Source organism: Panulirus ornatus, chromosome 8 (assembly GCF_036320965.1).
Source record: "Panulirus ornatus isolate Po-2019 chromosome 8, ASM3632096v1, whole genome shotgun sequence".
Classification (NCBI taxonomy): Eukaryota; Metazoa; Arthropoda; class Malacostraca; order Decapoda; family Palinuridae; genus Panulirus; species Panulirus ornatus.
In genome coordinates, this window is record NC_092231.1 from 17,563,199 (window position 1) to 17,585,250 (window position 22,052).

The window sequence follows — 22,052 nt, forward strand, 5'->3', positions numbered from 1 at the left end:
GGAAAAATATAAAAATATATAAGACCAAGAAATCGGCTAATCTATAGATCAGTCTGTAGATATGGTTAGAATTTGATTACTTGTTATAGATAGATCAAGAGGGAAGAAAAGGCCTCAGCTCTTCCGGGATCACCCCAAGTATATCCTAACCAAACACTGCGGTTTATTTAAATCCCCTGAGGTGCAATTCTTCGCGGCAGGAAGTCATATTGTCGAAGAGTTGTACACAGTTTAAGGGACTGGGGTGAAAGGAATAAGCAAAACAAAGCAACAAAGGATAACGAAATTTTGAGCTTAGATTGCATAAGTTCAGGCTACGTCAAGAGGGCAGATATGGGAAGGTAATGCATCATGTGGACAGGTAGGGTTATTGTGTCATATGAGTAGGGAGGGAGGGAGGGGTAGGCAAGGAGAGCTTCTGCACCATGTGGGTGAGGAGGGAGGGATGCTCCGTCAAGAGGGTAGGGAGGCAAGGATAATCCGTCATGAACGTACGTTATGTGGGTAAGGAGGGGTGCTGTGTCATAGTGGGTAAACAGGAAAGGGTGCGAAATCATGAGGGTAGGGAGGATGGGTCGCTGCTTCATGTGAGTAAGGAGTGAGGGGCGCTTTGTCATGCAGGTTAGGAAGGAGGGGTGTTGCGTCATGTGGGTAGGGGGTGGGAGTGGTGCTACGCCTTGTAGGTATGAGGAAGGGGATGTTGCATCATGTGCGTAGCGAATAAAGGGTGCACGCATGGCCATGCGGGGAGAAAGAAGGGTGCTGTGCGTCATGTAGGAAGGGAGTGTGGTGTGTAAGGAGACAAGTTCTTCCTCACACGTTCAAGAGCTTGTTTAGCAAGAAAAAAAAAAAACTGGTTTTCGGTTTCATATAAGGTTGCAAAACCCGTCACACTGTAAAGTCAAATCTACTGCAGACATGAAGTGGTGGCAAACAGTACAAGGTCTCTCTGACAGCATCTGATTTTTTTGAAGATGAATGTCTAACGTTGCTATTGAGAACATTCATGCAGTCATGGAAGGACATATCGGAGAGAGACAAAAAGTTATTTTGTTTTGAGTTTCGTGATGAATGCTTTGTTCCATGAAGCCGAAGGAATTCACTATTTTTCATTTAAACAAAATTAAGTCAGTGTCTAACAATACTGAATTCAAACACAAGTTTACTACCAAAACAATGCTACTGATAACAAACCTTACATAATCGACCGTAAACGTCAACAGGAAGAAACCAACATGGACTGAACTTTTTTTTCACCCCTGTTCATGTTTGTACTTTGTATATTTGATGAACATCACAGATCCCGGTTTCATGACCTATATTGATGAAATCCATAGACCTACTTGTTTTGCCTGATGCCAAGATTACGTCTAATCTATTATTTTCGTAATGAAGTCCTTCTAGACGACAGTGCGACCTTTGGGTTTGATGGCCTTGCCTTTAACCTACCCTTAGGAGTCAGGTTAAAGGTTACTCCATTGTACCCAAAGTTCATATTGTTGGGTTCGTACCTTCCTGCACAAGTATAACAGGCCCTGAGCGGACGTGGGAGTGCACTTTCCAAGTTGCAGGACAGGAGTGTCCGGTGATTCATCCAGTATGAATTTCCCGACATGCGATACTTCTGGTGGTGCTCTGCCACCCAATATATATATATATATATATATATATATATATATATATATATATATATATATATATATATATATATATATATAACTGGTAATATACATAGAGATATGACGTTACTAATAGTAACCTAAGTCAATAAAACATTTCATGAAATGCAACCTACGACTTCGCCACTATGAATGCAAAACATGATCTCTAAAAGCCATATACGACCTTTGAATTTCCTCTAAAATCTAAGAGCAGGCTTCTCAACTCTTCATTTGCAGGACATGCACAACACAGTCCGCCTGCCATACACACCGCCAAGGTCCCCTGCAGCCAATGGGGCGACGGCATTCGGAGGTGGGCGTGGCCCCTACGAGTGCATGGACGTCATTTTTTTTTTCCAGAATAGTCTAGTGATGCTTGATGAAATCAATTACTTACATACATGTCTTTCTTCCATTCTAACATTTCGCGTATGAGACAGCTAGGTATTCCATTATGTAAAGAGCTCGATCGTGTAATACGGCCCCTTAGAAGACGAACGCGTTTATATACATTACCTCAAAATAACTGTGGAATACCTTTAAAAAAACATGAGCTATATATATAACATATGACCCTGAAAGTTTTTGAATATCCACTCTCCCCAGCGTTAAACTGCGCATTTTCATGGTCGTCCTCTTCCGCCGTCTAGCTGATCCGGATGTATCAATAGGTCCTCAGATTATCTATCGCTCAACTGTCTTCCCGCTCATTGAAATTAGGCTGATGTCAGATTGAATCTTACTAAAGTCGGGATAAATCAACTTATCAAATCCTATGGATACCCTTACATACTGGATTACGTAGATATGTCATGCTGAATGCATTGGCAAACAAAACTGGTCTAGACCACATGCTGACATGAACTGTTTAGAGTAACAAGAAAATCTCAATCAATCTCGTAAAACGAAAGGTTAAGTAATGGCACGAAATGTCCAAACGCCCCAAGTGAATGAAATAATCGATACAACCTGGATGAAAAAAATATTAAGAACCTGCAGTGTCAGAAACCTCTTCAGCATACTGCAGTGGAACATACGTTGCTGAATGTCTCTACAACAAATTCTATGTCATGCAACATGTCCTTCAAGGAAATGGGTGACATTTTACTTGGCTCTGTGTGTAATGTACAGATTCTTCACCCAGATTTTCCTGATCATTAGCGGACTTATGCCACATGTAATCATCACTGTATTGTACAAGTCAGATAATTCTTCGTTTGAATAATGCCTACTAAATTTCTGAGAATTGCATTTATCAAACCCATCAGGGAAAGGGGCGGACTATTATGGTTATAATTAAAATACCAATTAAACTTGCTTGATCAGTGGGGTTTTGGTTGAGGATTAATTGTCTCCTGAATGTTATTTGTGGATAACAATGCTAATTTACTGTTTCTTAAATGTAAGCCCATATGAAGATTTCCCTCAGGTTAAACATAGCATTTCAGTAGAGTTGGAAGGTCTCGTTCGTCCTACGTATGATATTGCACGTTCTGCTCTACGAAGGGAGACTGGCCGGTGACTCACCGTTCCCTCCCACCTGGTTCACTCAACACACCGTTACACGCACACGTGATTCACTTACTTTTGGTAATCTCAACCCATAACAACTTTATATAAGAAAATTACAGAAGAGTCTTCGTAGAGTGAACTACCTTTGATATAATGCACACACTCGCGCATGTTCCTAGTACAAACGAATCAGTACTTTGGCATCTATCATACTTTGATTAATCACCGAAGGTTGAAGTCCCTATTTACTAAAGTTAAAATTAGTCTCAATAACCAACAGTGTTATCGGGTAACAAAGATAGCAGCATTTCGATATATCACATATACGATTGCCCAAACCTGACATATGGTTCACAACCTAATATTACGAAAATGAACCTGAATGAAGTTGGACAGAAGAAAATTACTTTCTACAAAACTTCCAACAACTTCAGCGTGGGCTGGGATAGAGCTTCGGTAAACAATATGATCATGTGGGTCAACTGGCTTCTGCCTAACTTCTTGGCAATACATGCACTTACTTGACGACCTCCTTCACAATATCATTGTAAAACAGTATATTACACAACCCCCCGCTCCCCTAAAAAAGGAAAAAATAACTCCTTTAGTAAACGAAACAAAAAGTAAACATCTTCCAAATGTAAGGGTAAGGGTGATATGAATTTGTCAGTTTGCCTATAACTGCGACAAATGGCGATTCAACATAATGCTAGCATCACGTAACCAAAGGCAATATGGGAAGTCATTGTTTAAATGTACTTTTATTCAATTTGGATTTGCTGTCTTCGGACAAGGAAATACACATTTTCTTTGTCCGGTTCGTAGGTAACATAAAATCAGCAAATGGTTCTTACTTTTCATCTTAATATCATGGAGAATGAAATAAAAAGTTTTAGATTAACTTTCCCGTAAAACCTACATATCTACCTATAATACATTTTTCAATCTCGATGTACATTTGAAACAAATGTCGATCAATATGTGTGACATTTACTGATGCAAATTTACATTATAAATCTTTGCTTATATCAGAAGGAAAATAAAAAAACAACCGTTGTTATGCAATGATAGAATTTTCAAATGTAAACAGCTTTAAGGAAATGCTTCAACCAAGATATGAAGCCTTAGAAAAAGTAGAAATATAGCGTACATAGATAAATACTTACATGGATTGAATACTGCGAAGGATGCTCGGGTAGCGTCAGACACTTTGTAAGTCTTGCCTGGGGTCACGCGTGCCTCTTGGACTGGAGCTGCTGCTGCTGCCTTCTGCACCTGTACTGTGGGTGGGCTAGTCTTCCTGGGAGGAGTGGGTTCACGTGGAGGGGGTGTGGGTTTTCGAGGTGGAGTGGGTTCACGTGGTGGGGGTGTGGGCTTACGAGGTGGGGGAGTGGGCTGGCGGGGGGGAGTAGGTTCACGGGGTGGTGGAGTGGGCTGTCGTGGAGGTGTGGGTTCACGGGGTGGTGGGGAGGGCTTGCGTGGGGGAGTAGGTTCACGGGGTGGTGGGGAAGGTTTACGCGGTGGAGTGGGTTCACGGGGTGGTGGGGATGGATGACGTGGGGGAGTGGGTTCACGGGGTATGGGGGAAGGCTGTCGTGGGGGAGTGGGTTCACGTGGTTTTGGGGAAGGTTGACGTGGGGGGGTGGGTTCACGTGGTTTTGGGGAAGGTTGACGTGGGGGAGTGGGTTCACGGGGAATGGGGGAAGGTTGACGTGGGGGAGTGGGTTCACGAAGTGAAGGTGGAGAAGGTTCACGAAGTGGTGGGGAAGACTGACGAGGTGGAGTAGGTTCACGCTTGAAGAAAGGTTCAGGGCTCGGGTCTCGAAGAGCTGCAGGTGCTTGAGTTACCGGGGCAGGCATTGGGTCAAGTAAGGACTCCATGGCAGGCGGTGCTTGACTCTCCGTGGCTGAGAAGGGCTCGAATAAAGGCTCATTGGCTGGTTTCTGTGCGTTGGCTTGGGATATCACTGCATCATTTACATTACTTCTGTGGCTTCCTCCGGCAAGGAAATCATCAATCTGGGACATGTCACGTGAAATCTTATCCTGTAAATCATTACTGGCTGGTGGGGTAGAAGCCAAATCAGAGAGGCCACTACCAAAGGAATCAGCTGGTGCCGAGACAGACCCTGTTACATAGGTATCTCCAAGCAGATTATCTGTGCTGAAGGGATCATTTCGATCCTCGTCGCGTTTGAAGGGATCGCTTGACAATGAGGGATCTGATGAAGCTGAAGAAATTCCAGGCTTGGTATCAGACGTAGGTCCACTTGAGAAATTGGAGAAGGGGTCTGGTCCTGAGCTTGACACATGAGACATGATGTCATCCAATAGATCTGAGGTCATCCGAGCACTCTGATTTACTGAGGGTGGCAGCTGGTCTGCTTCCACCTTCTCAAAATCATCCAGATTCAAGGAATCTCGATTCGATCCAGACGAATGACGGTCTGGGTCTGGGGTGGGGTCGTTATGACCAGCCTGGGGAATACTAGAGAACTGATCGAAATCAGACATTGTGCTGTCTTGTAATCAAGGATTCGGGCAGAGTTTATCACAGAAACTGATGGTGTAGCCCTTCCACTGTACAACAGTCAGTTCACAGCCACGCACACAACACACCGCTCTGTGTAACACCTTCACACAGGCGAGCACTGCTGTCTGTAGTGACTGGACCTGACAAGCCCCACTTTGCGATTGTCATGTGACTAACAGAAGCGGAGGAAGTAATGTTTCCCTGCATGTATCACGGTTCCTCGTAAAAGTGGAATCATATTATCTTTTTATATAATTATCATGACAATATGATATCTAAGTATTGACGCAATAAAATTCTGAGATCCAATTCTGTACATGAAAACATTTTCCACTTACTGATTGGCTAGGGAGTAGCGGGCTGTTCAGATGATCCAATCACTGGAACTGGTGGCGCCTCATGCACGTTAGCCAGGCGGATACCAAAACATGGTGGCGCACACTGAGATACCAGCCCAAGTTCCCCATGAAAAAATACTGAATAACGAACAGCTGGCACAATGTAGCAACGGTAAAGAAACAGATAACAGCACAGGAGGTGCCCAGGAGAATATATTGCAGCAGGTTAGCACATCTATATTAATATGTATGTAAAATCTTCATAGATATAGGTCACAGAGTGGTGTACTTTATCGCACGCAACTTTATATTTCGCTGATTTTTTTTCATGAATAACGAAAGGGCTTATGAAATTATGACTTTGTAAATGTTTAAGATGTCACATATCCTATTCTCTATCTAGAAACGAATTTCAAACGTCCTAAAAGTTAGGTTTTTGAAGCGAGGTACTTGGCACTCTTAGATATTTCTGGAAGTTAGCTGATATCATTGGTGATGAAATTGCAAGTGATTTGACCGCTGTGTTTGATAGTAGTTTTCAGTACTTGCCAGTAGCTCTTATAGGTTTACGGGGCTGTTGATGAGTGTTACACCCCATATCCCAATAATAATAGCATACCCAGTTGGGGCCTATGAGACCTTATTCAGGAGAAAGTTATCTTAAGTGTCAAGAATATATTTTATAGAGATGTGCCTTTGCTTATTGACCTACATTGACGAAAATAATATTGTACCTCAGAAGTGTTGCCTTATAAATAGAATTTCTAATGAAATGGTAAGATTTTATTTTTCCTCCCCTTTCAAAGTTGTTCACGGATCATGCGTTGGCGAAGTAGCAAAAAGACGAAGACTAAAGAAAAGGCATCATTCGCTCACATCATACCTCTTGCTGTCATGTGTGATGTGCTAAAACCAGGCCCCACAGACCTTTCCGTGGTTTCCCCGGCTGCTTCATGTGTTATGGTTCAATCCATTGATAGCACTCCTCCCATATATACCACATCATTCCATTTCACTCTATCCTGTGCATGCCCTTCACACTTCTGCATGTTAAAGTCCCTAGCACTCAAAACCCTTTCCAGTCCATCCTTCCAACTGTAAGTTGATCTTGCCCTCTTCATTTCTGACATATATATCCTCTTTTCTCTCCTGATTAATTCTGACTATATGTCCAGACCATTTCAGCATACCCTCAGCTCTCGCATCCATACATTTTTCATTACCACATGTCTCTTTTATCTTATTATTAGTGACTCAATCAACTTTCCTTTTGCCACATGTTTTCAAACTTCATTTCCAGTACATGCCAGTATATTTCCCTCTTTAGCCCATGCCTTGCATCCATACAACACTGTTAAGACAACTGTATCCTCAGACATAACCATTTTCCCCCTCCCAGATAGCAACCTTTCCACACATTCCTCAGTGCTTGCAGAACATTTTCCCCCTCACCCTCTTATTGATTCACTTCCGCTGTCATGGTTCCATGTGCTATCATGTCCACTCTCAGGTATATTAAACACCCCTCTTCCGTCAAGTTCTCACGATTCACACACACTTCTTAGTATCAGCAGTTAAGACAGATTTGATGATATGTGTGGCATAATCAGCAGAGGGGTATAGAATAACAGGATTTTCAAGATCTATGGGGCGATCAGTTTCATGACTGTTTAGCGGTCGCATTTTTGTGGTCATCCCTGTGTACTGCATGACAATACTAATAGCACCTCTGCGTCACAGTTTTTCCAGTCTGGGCTATGTATATATATATATATATATATATATATATATATATATATATATATATATATATATCTGTTTCCCATTTTAGAAAGTTTGTTGAGTATTCCTGGTAAATTATATGGGAGGGTATTGATTGAGAGGGTGAAGGCATGTACAGAGCATCAGATTGGGGAAGAGCAGTGTGGTTTCAGAAGTGGTAGAGGATGTGTGGATCAGGTGTTTGCTTTGAAGAATGTATGTGAGAAATACTTAGAAAAGCAAATGGATTTATATGTAGCATTTATGGATCTGGAGAAGGCATATGATAGAGTTGATAGAGAGGCTCTGTGGAAGGTATTAAGAATATATGGTGTGGGAGGAAAGTTGTTAGAAGCAGTGAAAAGTTTTTATCGAGGATGTAAGGCATGTGTACGTGTAGGAAGAGAGGAAAGTGATTGGTTCTCAGTGAATGTAGGTTTGCGGGAGGGGTGTGTGATGTCTCCATGGTTGTTTAATTTGTTTATGGATGGGGTTGTTAGGGAGGTGAATGCAAGAGTTTTGGAAAGAGGGGCAAGTATGAAGTCTGTTGGGGATGAGAGAGCTTGGGAAGTGAGTCAGTTGTTGTTCGCTGATGATACAGCGCTGGTGGCTGATTCATGTGAGAAACTGCAGAAGCTGGTGACTGAGTTTGGTAAAGTGTGAGAAAGAAGAAAGTTAAGAGTAAATGTGAATAAGAGCAAGGTTATTAGGTACAGTAGGGTTGAGGGTCAAGTCAGTTGGGAGGTGAGTTTGAATGGAGAAAAACTGGAGGAAGTGAAGTGTTTTAGATATCTGGGAGTGGATCTGGCAGCGGATGGAACCATGGAAGCGGAAGTGAATCATAGGGTGGGGGAGGGGGCGAAAATTCTGGGAGCCTTGAAGAATGTGTGGAAGTTGAGAACATTATCTCGGAAAGCAAAAATGGGTATGTTTGAAGGAATAGTGGTTCCAACAATGTTGTATGGTTGCGAGGCGTGGGCCATGGAAAGAGTTGTGCGCAGGAGGATGGATGTGCTGGAAATGAGATGTTTGAGGACAGTGTGTGGTGTGAGGTGGTTTGATCGAGTAAGTAACATAAGGGTAAGAGAGATGTGTGGAAATAAAAAGAGCGTGGTTGAGAGAGCAGAAGAGGGTGTTTTGAAATGGTTTGGGCACATGGAGAGAATGAGTGAGGAAAGATTGACCAAGAGGATATATGTGTCGGAGGTGGAGGGAACGAGGAGAAGAGGGAGACCAAATTGGAGGTGGAAAGATGGAGTGAAAAAGATTTTGTGTGATCAGGGCCTGAACATGCAGGAGGGTGAAAGGAGGGCAAGGAATAGAGTGAATTGGAGCGATGTGGTATACAGGGGTTGACATGCTGTCAGTGGATTGAATTTGGGCATGTGAAGCATCTGGGGTAAACCATGGAAAGCTGTGTAGGTATGTATATTTGCGTGTGTGGACGTATGTATATACATGTGTATGGGGGTGGGTTGGGCCATTTCTTTCGTCTGTTTCCTTGTGCTACCTCGCAAACGCGGGAGACAGCGGAAAAAAAAGAATATATATATATATATATATATTTTTTTTTATTTATTTATTTTGCTTTGTCGCTGTCTCCCGCGTTTGCGAGGTAGCGCAAGGAAACAGACGAAAGAAATGGCAAAACCCACCCCCATACCCCCATACACATGTATATACACACACGTCCACACACGCAAATATACATACCTATACATCTCAATGTACACATATATATACACACACAGACACATACATATATACCCATGCACACAATTTACAGTCTGGCTTTATTCATTCCCATCGCCACCTCTCCACACATGGAATACCATCCCCCTCCCCCTCATGTGTGCGGGGTAGCGCTAGGAAAAGACAACAAAGGCCTCATTCGTTCACACTCAGACTCTAGCTGTCATGCAATAATGCCCGAAACCACAGCTCCCTTTCCACATCCAGGCCCCACATAGCTTTCCATGGTTTACCCCAGACACTTCACATGCCCTGATTCAATCCACTGACAGCACGTCAACCCCAGTATACCACATCGATCCAATTCACCTACATATGATGTTGCATGATTTGGCCTACTCTTTATTAAGGTCTTACTGATAGTGTTATTGTACTGGAAGGCAGCATTACAAGCACTGTTTCCTAAAACATGTCTTAGATTAGCTAGTTTGGGAGAATAGGGCAACACAACTTTTCGACATCCTCATTTGTTACAAGAGGCATAAAATGTCTTCCTAGCTTTCCAGTGAGCTTTGTTCACAAACCAATTAGGATAATATAACTGCCTAAAGATACGTCTAATATAACTACATTTATCTACCAAGCCTGTGGGATCACATACATTTATCTACCAGGCCTCTGGGGTCACTTGTCGTTAGTGCACTTAAAAACATAGACATAACTAAGATATTTTTTATAGAAGATTCAAGTATTGAGAAATAATGAATATATCTCTCAGAGTTGGTAGGTTTCTTGTAAACCTTAAAGGACAAATGATCAGATTCTCTGGTTATCAGCATGTCAAGAAAGGACAGTTTACCCTCTTTTCCCATTCAATCTTGAATTTGATGGTGGGATAGATGTTATTTAATTCCTTAAAGAAAACATCACAATCTTGGGAGGATGACCACAGGGACTACACATCATCCATGTATCTAAACCAAACTTTCTGATGATTATTGAATGAAGTTAGAATTTCAGTCTCGAGATATTCCATAATTAAGTTACTAAGAATAGATGTAAGTGGGTTTCCCGTGGTAAGACCAAATTTCTGTTTATAAGAATTACCTTCATCATCATGGAAAACATTATTGGAAACCTATAGCTCTGCTAAGTCAATGAAAGTTTTTATGGGCAGGGACAAGGCAAGACTGAAAAAAAGGCAATTACCTCCTTAAATATGTGATGGTTTCATTAATGGGTACTTTAGTGAAAAGGGAATTCACATCAAAGCTAATGAGTTTATGATCAGGCAAATTAATGTGTCTTACATTGTTTACAAAATCTAAGCTATTAATAACATGCAATGAAGATATTTTTTCTTGAACATTACAAAGGTGTTTTGCTAACCATTTAGATAATTTATAAGTAGGGGAATTAACAGATGATATAATTGGTCTGAGGGGACATCCATCTTTGTGAGTTTTGGGGGGACCATATATATACGGAAGAGAGGGATTAACCATCCCTACTGACTTCAGAATGTCCTGGTGCTTGTTTAACAATTGGTTAAATTTAGAGGCGAAGTTCTATAGTTTATTGTAAGGGGATTGGATGTTTATCTTTCATATGTATCAGTATCATTTAAAAGATCCTGAAGTTTACATCTTTAGTCACCTGTATTCAAAATCATGAACTGGCTAGTCTTATCTGATTTTGTAATGTAAATGTCTTCCTTTTTCTTGAGACTTGTAATGGCTGTCTTGAATCTCTGTGGCATGTCACTACACTTAGAAGCACTTTCACCGGCCAAGGTACTTAAAGTTGGACTGGATACAAAATCAGATTCCTGGTTGGCATCATTAGTGGATTTCAAAATAGAAACTTAAATGCTTCACACTAAAAGTATCCGTGGATTTGAAATAAAAAGAGACCAAAACCTACTGCAAGTTTTTCATCCTGGGTTAAGGAGTAGGACGAAAGATTGATTATGTTCTTATCTGGGTTTGATATTTTCACCTGTAGACGGTTGTAAAAAGATCTTGTCTATTTTCCATTCCAGGTGGTTCTTCTTTCCGATGATCTTTTTTTTACATGTTTTCTAGCTTCTCTCATGTTGTTGGTAGTAACGACAGGGTTATTGCAGATGGAGGAGAGTTCTCCTAGCATTTCTGAGGTTGTAGAAAGCCTGATCGGAGTCAGTTTTAGTATTCTCTTTGTGCTGTAGAAGGATTTTATGCTCTTTTCTGCTGATTGGAATTTGTTTCTGTGGAGAGCATCTGGGATTAGGGTGTGTGGAATTATTTTGTTCCTAAGGCATTCTTGTAGGAATTTAAGTTGAAGCTTCTTGGTGTTAGCAGAGAGGTAGGCATGGCAGTACTTCCTAAGAAGTCTGGTGGATGTTGGGAAATCCTGGGTGTTGTCAGGTGAGAACTCCCTTGCGATCCTTAACTGTAGATATATTGATCACACTAGTCCATGTTGATAGTTATGAAAGTGAAATCGCACTTCATATAATTTTATTTAAGATGTAATTTTTTTTTACATGTGGCATGACGTTTTGTGGAGACAGTCCACCTCATTAGGTGCCAGTACTTAACAAAGTTTTTGTAAATCCCAACATCACAACAGAGTGCCACCATCAAGCGTCTGCCATTACAGACCACATACTGTCTGACTTGACCGGCAATAACTGTTAAAAGAGAGTGATTAAGGGGGGTCACATGGCTGGGGTTGACTTGGGTAACTGAATGTGTCCTGAACAACTTAACTGCTAATACTAAGAACTTTAATTTGTGCTCAGGCAGCTTTGAAGCCCATCCTACCATCAGTCAAATCATTGTGAGAGAATTGACAGAATGCAAAGAATTAAAGAAAAGTTGTTCAGGACTCGCCCAGCAACCCAGGTCAACCTGCCACATGACAGCCCTTAATCACTCTCCCTTTTAACAGTTATTGTTGTTCAAATCAGACTGTATGTGGTTTGTAATGATCGTTGCTAGATGGCGGCACTCCGTTGTGATATTGGTATTTAGATAGCTGTTAAGTACTGGCACCTGATGAGGTTGATTGTCTCCAGGAAACACGATGTGTCATATGTATAGAAAAAATTACATGTTAATTATGTCACCTTCATAACTCTCATCACAGACTAGCGAGTTCATTATATATATATAGGGATAGGGGAGAAAGAATACTTCCCACGTATTCCCTGCGTGTTGTAGAAGGTGACTAAAAGGGGAGGGAGCGGGGGGCTGGAAATCCTCCCCTCTCGTTTATTTTTTTTTTCTAATTTTCCAAAAGAAGGGACAGAGAAGGGGGCCAGGTGAGGATATTCCCTCAAAGGCCCAGTCCTCTGTTCTTAACGCTACCTCGCTAATGCGGGAAATGGCGAATAGTTTGAAATATATATATTGGATGATATTGCAGTGGAATTTACTAAAAAAGGGGTGACAGTATTGTTGACTGGTTGGTAAGGTTATTTAATGTATGTATGATTCATGGTGAGGTGCCTGAGGATTGGCAGAATGCGTGCATAGTGCCATTGTACAAAGGCAAAGGGGATAAGAGTGAGTGCTCAATTTACAGAGGTATAAGTTTGTTGAGTATTCCTGGTAAATTATATGGGAGGGTATTGATTGAGAGGGTGAAGGCATGTACAGAGAATCAGATTGGGGAAGAGCAGTGTGGTTTCAGAAGTGGTAGAGGATGTGTGGATCAGGTGTTTGCTTTGAAGAATGTATGTGAGAAATACTTAGAAAAGCAAATGGATTTGTATGTAGCATTTATGGATCTGGAGAAGGCATATGATAACATTAATAGAGATGCTTTGTGGAAGGTATTAAGAATATATGGTGTGGGAGGCCAGTTGTTAGAAGCAGTGAAAAGTTTTTATTGAGGATGTAAGGCATGTGTACGTGTAGGAAGAGAGGAAAGTGATTGGTTCTCAGTGAATGTAGGTTTGCGGGAGGGGTGCGTGATGTCTCCATGGTTCTTTAATTTGTTTATTGTGGATGGGGTTGTTAGGGAGGTGAATGCAAGAGTTTTGGAAAGAGGGGCAAGTATGAAGTCTGTTGGGGATGAGAGAGCTTAGGAAGTGAGTCAGTTGTTGTTTGCTGATGATACAGCGCTGGTGGCTGATTCATGTGAGAAACTGCAGAAGCTGGTGACTGAGTTTGGTAAAGTGTGTGAAAGAAGAAAGTTAAGAGTAAATGTGAATAAGAGCAAGGTTATTAGGTACAGTAGGGTTGAGGGTCAAGTCAATTGGGAGGTAAGTTTGAATGGAGAAAAACTGGAGTCACCTCTTTTTATTTCCACACATCTCTCTTACCCTTACGTTACTCACTCGATCAAACCACCTCACACCACACATTGTCCTCAAACATCTCATTTCCAGCACATCCATCCTCCTGCGCACAACTCTATCCATAGCCCACGCCTCGCAACCATACAACATTGTTGGAACCACTATTCCTTCAAACATACCCATTTTTGCTTTCCGAGATAATGTTCTCGACTTCCACACATTCTTCAAGGCTCCCAGAATTTTCGCCCCCTCCCCCACCCTATGATCCACTTCTGCTTCCATGGTTCCGTCCGCTGCCAGATCCACTCCCAGATATCTAAAACACTTCACTTCCTCCAGTTTTTCTCCATTCAAACTCACCTCCCAATTGACTTGACCCTCAACCTTACTGTACCTAATAACCTTGCTCTTATTCACATTTACTCTTAACTTTCTTCTTCCAAACACTTTTCCAAACTCAGTCACCAGCTTCTGCAGTTCCTCACATGAATCAGCCACCAGCGCTGTATCATCAGCGAACAACAACTGACTCACTTCCCAAGCTCTCTCATCCCCAACAGACTTCATACTTGCCCCTCTTTCCAAAACTCTTGCATTTACCTCCCTAACAACCCCATCCATAAACAAATTAAACAACCATGGAGACATCACACACCCCTGCCGCAAACCTACATTCACTGAGAACCAATCACTTTCCTCTCTTCCTACACGTACACATGCCTTACATCCTCGATAAAAACTTTTCACTGCTTCTAACAACTTTCCTCCCACACCATATATTCTTAATACCTTCCACAGAGCATCTCTATCAACTCTATCATATGCCTTCTCCAGATCCATAAATGCTACATACAAATCCATTTGCTTTTCTAAGTATTTCTCACATACATTCTTCAAAGCAAACACCTGATCCACACATCCTCTACCACTTCTGAAACCACACTGCTCTTCCCCAATCTGATGCTCTGTACATGCCTTCACCCTCTCAATCAATACCCTCCCATATAATTTACCAGGAATACTCAACAAACTTATACCTCTGTAATTTGAGCACTCACTCTTATCCCCTTTGCCTTTGTACATATATATATATATATATATATATATATATATATATATATATATATATATATATATTTTTTTTTTTATACTTTGTCGCTGTCTCCCGCGTTTGCGAGGTAGCGCAAGGAAACAGACGAAAGAAATGGCCCAACCCCCCTCCATACACATGTATATACATACGTCCACACATGCAAATATACATACCTACACAGCTTTCCATGGTTTACCCCAGACGCTTCACATGCCTTGATTCAATCCACTGACAGCACGTCAACCCCGGTATACCACATCGCTCCAATTCACTCTATTCCTTGCCCTCTTTTCACCCTCCTGCATGTTCAGGCCCCGATCACACAAAATCTTTTTCACTCCATCTTTCCACCTCCAGTTTGGTCTCCCTCTTCTCCTTGCTCCCTCCACCTCCGACACATATATCCTCTTGGTCAATCTTTCCTCACTCATCCTCTCCATGTGCCCAAACCACTTCAAAACACCCTCTTCTGCTCTCTCAACCACGCTCTTTTTATTTCCACACATCTCTCTTACCCTTACGTTACTCACTCGATCAAACCACCTCACACCACACATTGTCCTCAAACATCTCATTTCCAGCACATCCATCCTCCTGCGCACAACTCTATCCATAGCCCACGCCTCGCAACCATACAACATTGTTGGAACCACTATTCCTTCAAACATAACCATTTTTGCTTTCCGAGATAATGTTCTCGACTTCCACACATTCTTCAAGGCCCCCAGAATTTTCGCCCCCTCCCCCACCCTATGATCCACTTACGCTTCCATGGTTCCATCCGCTGCCAGATCCACTCCCAGATATCTAAAACACTTCACTTCCTCCAGTTTTTCTCCATTCAAACTCACCTCCCAATTGACTTGACCCTCAACCTTACTGTACCTAATAACCTTGCTCTTATTCACATTTACTCTTAACTTTCTTCTTCCACACACTTTACCAAACTCAGTCACCAGCTTCTGCAGTTTCTCACATGAATCAGCCACCAGTGCTGTATCATCAGCGAACAACAACTGACTCACTTCCCAAGCTCTCTCATCCCCAACAGACTTCATACTTGCCCCTCTTTCCAAAACTCTTGCATTTACCTCCCTAACAACCCCATCCATAAACAAATTAAACAACCATGGAGACATCACACACCCCTGCCGCAAACCTACATTCACTGAGAACCAATCACTTTCCTCTCTTCCTACACGTACACATGCCTTACATCCTCGATAAAAACTTTTCACTGCTTCTAACAACTTTCCTCCCACACCATATATTCTTGATACCTTCCACAGAGCATCTCTATCAACTCTATCATATGCCTTCTCCAGATCCATAAATGCTACATACAAATCCATTTGCTTTTCTAAGTATTTCTCACATACATTCTTCAAAGCAAACACCTGATCCACACATCCTCTACCACTTCTGAAACCACACTGCTCTTCCCCAATCTGATGCTCTGTACATGCCTTCACCCTCTCAATCAATACCCTCCCATATAATTTACCAGGAATACTCAACAAACTTATACCTCTGTAATTTGAGCACTCACTCTTATCCCCTTTGCCTTTGTATATATATATGATATATATATATATATTTTTTTTTTTTTTGTCGCTGTCTCCCGCGTTTGCGAGGTAGCGTAAGGAAACAGACGAAAGAAATGGCCCAACCCACCCCCATACACATGCCTTGATTCAATCCACTGACAGCACGTCAACCCCGGTATACCACATCGCTCCAATTCACTCTATTCTTTGCCCTCCTTTCACCCTCCTGCATGTTCAGGCCCCAATCACACAAAATCTTTTTCACTCCATCTTTCCACCTCCAGTTTGGTCTCCCTCTTCTCCTCGTTCCCTCCACCTCGGACACATATATCCTCTTGGTCAATCTTTCCTCACTCATTCTCTCCATGTGACCAAACATTTCAAAACACCCTCTTCTGCTCTCTCAACCACGCTCTTTTTATTTCCACACATCTCTCTTACCCTTACGTTACTTACTCGATCAAACCACCTCACACGACACATTGTCTTCAAACATCTCATTTCCAGCACATCCATCCTCCTGCGCACAACTCTATCCATAGTCCACGCCTCGCAACCATACAACATTGTTGGAACCACTATTCCTTCAAACATACCCATTTTTGCTTTCCGAGATAATGTTCTCGACTTCCACACATTCTTCAAGGCTCCCAGAATTTTTGCCCCCTCCCCCACCCTATGATCCACTTCTGCTTCCATGGTTCCATCCGCTGCCAGATCCACTCCCAGATATCTAAAACACTTCACTTCCTCCAGTTTTTCTCCATTCAAACTCACCTCCCAATTGAATTGACCCTCAACCCTACTGTACCTAATAACCTTGCTCTTATTCACATTTACTCTTAACTTTCTTCTTTCACACACTTTACCAAACTCAGTCACCAGCTTCTGCAGTTTCTCACATGAATCAGCCACCAGCGCTGTATCATCAGCGAACAACAACTGACTCACTTCCCAAGCTCTCTCATCCCCAACAGACATATACACACATATACATACCTGTACATCTCAATGTATACTTATATATATATATATACATACACGGAGGTCAAGAGAAAGGTGGAAAAGGTGAAAAAGAGGGCAAATAAGAGTTGGGGTGAGAGAGTATCAGTAAATTTTAGGGAGAATAAAAAGATGTTTTGGAAGGAGGTAGATCAAGTGCATAATACAAGGGAACAGATGGGAACATCAGTGAAGGGGGCTAATGGGAGGTGATAACAAGTAGTGGTGGTGTGAGAAGGAGATGAAGTGAGTATTTTGAAGGTTTGTTGAATGTGTTTGATGATAGAGTGGCAGATATAGGGTGTTTTGGGTGAGGTTGTGTGCAAAGTGAGAGGGTTAGGGAGAATGATTTGGTAAACAGAGAAGAGGTTAGTAAAAGCTCTGCGCAAGATGAAAGCCGGCAAGGCAACGGGTTTAGATGGTATTGCAGTGGAATTTATTAAAAAAGGGGGTGACTGTATTGTTGACTGGTTGGTAAGGTTATTTAATGTATGTATGACTCATGGTAAATTATATGGGAGGGTATTGATTGAGAGGGTGAAGGCATGTACAGAGCATCAGATTGGGGAAGAACAGTGCGGTTTCAGAAGTGGTAGAGGATGTGTGGATCAGGTGTTTGCTTTGAAGAATGTATGTGAGAAATACTTAGAAAAGCAAATGGATTTGTATGTAGCATTTATGGATCTGGAGAAGGCATATGATAGAGTTGATAGAGATGCTCTGTGGAAGGTATTAAGAATATATGGTGTGGGAGGCAAGTTGTTAGAAGCAGTGAAAAGTTTTTATCGAGGATGTAAGGCATGTGTACGTGTAGGAAGAGAGGAAAGTGATTGGTTCTCAGTGAATGTAGGTTTGCGGCAGGGGTGTGTGATGTCTCCATGGTTGTTTAATTTGTTTATGGATGGGGTTGTAAGGGAGGTAAATGCAAGAGTCCTGGAAAGAGGGGCAAGTATGAAGTCTGTTGGGGATGAGAGAGCTTGGGAAGTGAGTCAGTTGTTGTTCGCTGATGATACAGCGCTGGTGGCTGATTCATGTGAGAAACTGCAGAAGCTGGTGACTGAGTTTGGTAAAGTGTGTGGAAGAAGAAAGTTGAGAGTAAATGTGAATAAGAGCAAGGTTATTAGGTACAGTAGGGGTGAGGGTCAAGTCAATTGGGAGGTGAGTTTGAATGGAGAAAAACTGGAGGAAGTGAAGTGTTTTAGATATCTGGGAGTGGATCTGTCAGCGGATGGAACCATGGAAGCGGAAGTGGATCATAGGGTGGGGGAGGGGGCGAAAATTCTGGGAGCCTTGAAAAATGTGTGGAAGTCGAGAACATTATCTCGGAAAGCAAAAATGGGTATGTTTGAGGGAATAGTGGTTCCAACAATGTTGTATGGTTGCGAGGCGTGGGCTATGGATAGAGATGTGCGCAGGAGGATGGATGTGCTGGAAATGAGATGTTTGAGGACAATGTGTGGTGTGAGGTGGTTTGATCGAGTAAGTAACGTAAGGGTAAGAGAGATGTGTGGAAATAAAAAGAGCGTGGTTGAGAGAGCAGAAGAGGGTGTTTTGAAATGGTTTGGGCACATGGAGAGAATGAGTGAGGAGAGATTGACCAAGAGGATATATGTGTCGGAGGTGGAGGGAACGAGGAGAAGAGGGAGACCAAATTGGAGGTGGAAAGATGGAGTGAAAAAGATTTTGTGTGATCGGGGCCTGAACATGCAGGAGGGTGAAAGGAGGGCAAGAAATAGAGTGAATTGGAGTCATGTGGTATACAGGGGTTGACGTGCTGTCAGTGGATTGAAGCAAGGCATGTGAAGCGTCTGGGGTAAACCATGGAAAGCTGTGTAGGTATGTATATTTGCGTGTGTGGACGTGTATATGTACATGTGTATGGGGGGGGGGGTTGGGCCATTTCTTTCGTCTGTTTCCTTGCGCTACCTCGCAAACGCGGGAGACAGCGACAAAGTATTAAAAAAAAAAAAAAAAAAAATGACTCATGGTGAGGTGCCTGAGGATTGGCGGAATGCTTGCATGGTACCATTGTACAAAGGCAAAGGGGATAAAAGTGAGTGCTCAGATTACAGAGATATAAATTTGTTGAATATTCCTGGTAAATTATATGGGAGGGTATTGATTGAGAGGGTGAAGGCATGTACAGAGCATCAGATTGTGGAAGACAGTGTTGTTTCAGAAGTGGTAGAGGATGTGTGGATCAGGTGTTTGCTTTGAAGAATGTATGTGAGAAGTACTTAGAAAAGCAAGTGGATTTGTATGTAGCATTTATGGATCTGGAGAAGGCATATGATAGAGCTGATAGAGATGCTCTGTGGAAGGTATTAAGAATTTATGGTGTGGGAGGTAAATTGTTAGAAGCAGTGAAAAGTTTTTATCGAGGATGTAAGGCATGTGTACGTGTAGGAAGAGGCAAAGCGATTGGTTCTCAGTGAATGTTGGTTTGCGGCAGGGGTGCGTGATGTCTTCATGGTTGTTTAATTTGTTTATGGATGGGGTTGTTAGGGAGGTAAATGCCAGCGTTTTGGAAAGAAGGGCAAGTATGCAGTCTGTTGTGGATGAGAGAGCTTGGGAGGTGAGTAGTCATTTGTTGTTTGCTGATGATACAGCGCTGGTGGCTGATTTGGGTGAGAAACTGCAGAAGCTGGTACTGAGTTTGGTAGGGTGTGTGAAAGAAGAAAGCTGAGAGTAGATGTGAATAAGAGCAAGGCTATTAGGTACAATAGTGTTGAGGGACAAGTCAATTGGGAGGTAAGTTAGAATGGAGAAAAACTGGAGGAAATGAAGTGTTTTAGATATCTGGGAGTGGATTTGGCTGTGGATGGAACCATGGAAGTGGAAGTGAATCATAGGATGGGGGAGGGGGCGAAATTTCTGGGAGCGTTAAAAAATGTGTGAAGTCGAGAATGTTATCTTGGAAAGCAAAAATGGGTATGTTTGAAGGAATAGTGGTTCCAACAATGTTATATGGTTTCGAGGTGTGGGCTATAGATAGAGTTGTGTGGAGGAGGGTGGATGTGCTGGAAATGAGATGCTTGAGGACAATACTTGGTGTTAGGTGGTTTGATGGAGTAAGTAATGAAAGGGTAAGAGAGATGTGTGGTAATAAAGAGAGTGTGGTTGAGAGCAGAAGATGTTGTTTTGAAATTATTTGGTCACATGGAGAGAATGAGTGAGGAAAGATTGACAAAGAGGGTATATGTGTCAGGTGGAGGGAACGAGGAGAAGTGGGAGACCATATTGGAGGTGGAAAGATGGAGTGAAAAGATTTTGAGTGATCGGATTCTGAACATGCAGGAGGGTTAAAGGCGTGCAAGGAATAGAGTGAATTGGAACGATATGTTATACCGGGGTCGACGTGCTGTCAATGGATTGAACTAGGGCATGTGAAGTGTCCAGGGTAAACCATGGAAAGTTTTGTGGGGCCTGGATGTGGAAAGGGAGCTGTGGTTTTGGCGCATTATACATGACAGCTAGAGACCGAGTGTGAACGAATGTGGCCTTTATGTCTTTTCCTAGCGCTACCTTGCACACATGCAAGGGGAGGGGGTTGTCATTTCATGTGTGGTGAGGTGGTGACGGGAATGAATAAGGGCAGACAGTATGAATTATGTACATGTTTATATATGTATATGTCTGTGTGTGTATATATATGTATACTTTGAGATGTATAGGTATGTATATGTACATGTGTAGACTTGTATGTATATACAAGTGTATTTGGGTGGGATGGGCCATTCTTTCGACTGTTTCCTTGCGCTACCTCGCTGATGCGGGAGACAGCAACAAAGTATAATATATAGATATAGATTTCCTTTTTGTATTAAATGTATGTATATATGTGTCTGTGTGTGTATATATATGTGTACATTGAGATGTATAGGTATGTTTATTTGCGTGTGTGGATGTGTATGTATATACATGTGTATGGGGGTGGGTTGGGCCATTTCTTTCGTCTGTTTCCTTGTGCTATCTCGCAAATGTGGGAGACAGCAACAAAGCAAAATAATAATAATAATAATAATAATAATAATAATAATAATAATAATAATGATAATAATTAAACTTCACTGTTTTCTCACTTTCAGAATGAAAATGATGCTGGTGTACAAAATGGGTATGCCAAACCAGTATCAGAGGGCTCTCATATACCTAAAAGCAAGCCATACCCAAAACAGGAAGAATGTTCTCTCTTTGTAGCTTTCTGCACCTTTCTGTCTTATGGAGTCCTTCTTTTGGTTGGATATATCAAAGAGTTTATCATCCCTGTGTCTACCAAGGAAAAGAACAGAGAGGTAAGACTTGTTCTTGTAACTTATGACATTCAAGATGATGTTACTGTGAAAATGGCTGATATTTAGTATTTTTTTATTAACCCACAGGAAATGTGCATTAATGAATGGGTGTGGCTACCTTTTTTTTGTCATACTTGTTTGCTATTTTCCACGCAGTGAGGCAGATGAAGATCAGCCTCATATACTTGCATCTGCTTTCTAGTTGTAATATTTAATGCACTAAAACCAGAGCTCCCTTGTATACAGCCAAGCCCTACAGACATTTCTGTGCTTTTTCCTTGATTGCTTCATATCTGTGGTTCAACCCATTGATAGTATATTACTCCATGTATA

At 41.9% G+C, this 22,052-nt stretch overlaps 2 protein-coding genes across 3 annotated transcripts in view; one reads left to right on the top strand and one right to left on the bottom strand.

Annotated features, from left to right (window-relative positions):
* Nucleotides 1-5,833, bottom strand: part of LOC139749850 (reticulon-1-A-like) — a 195,385-nt gene extending 189,552 nt beyond the window's left edge. Inside the window, exon 1 of one of the 2 annotated variants that reach the window (XM_071664178.1) lies at nt 4,340-5,833. In XM_071664178.1, the coding sequence (XP_071520279.1) occupies nt 4,340-5,687 (1,348 nt within the window). In that variant the 5' untranslated portion in view covers nt 5,688-5,833. The remainder of the gene's footprint in view (nt 1-4,339) is intronic. The other variant, XM_071664177.1, reaches the window with a different exon arrangement.
* Nucleotides 5,834-6,054: 221 nt separating this feature from the next.
* The window catches only part of lace (serine palmitoyltransferase long chain base subunit), a 143,878-nt gene continuing 127,880 nt past the window's right edge, over nt 6,055-22,052 (top strand). Inside the window, exons 1-2 of the mRNA XM_071664180.1 lie at nt 6,055-6,269; nt 21,513-21,719. Coding sequence (XP_071520281.1) covers nt 6,135-6,269; nt 21,513-21,719 — 342 coding nt within the window. The 5' untranslated portion in view covers nt 6,055-6,134. The remainder of the gene's footprint in view (nt 6,270-21,512; nt 21,720-22,052) is intronic.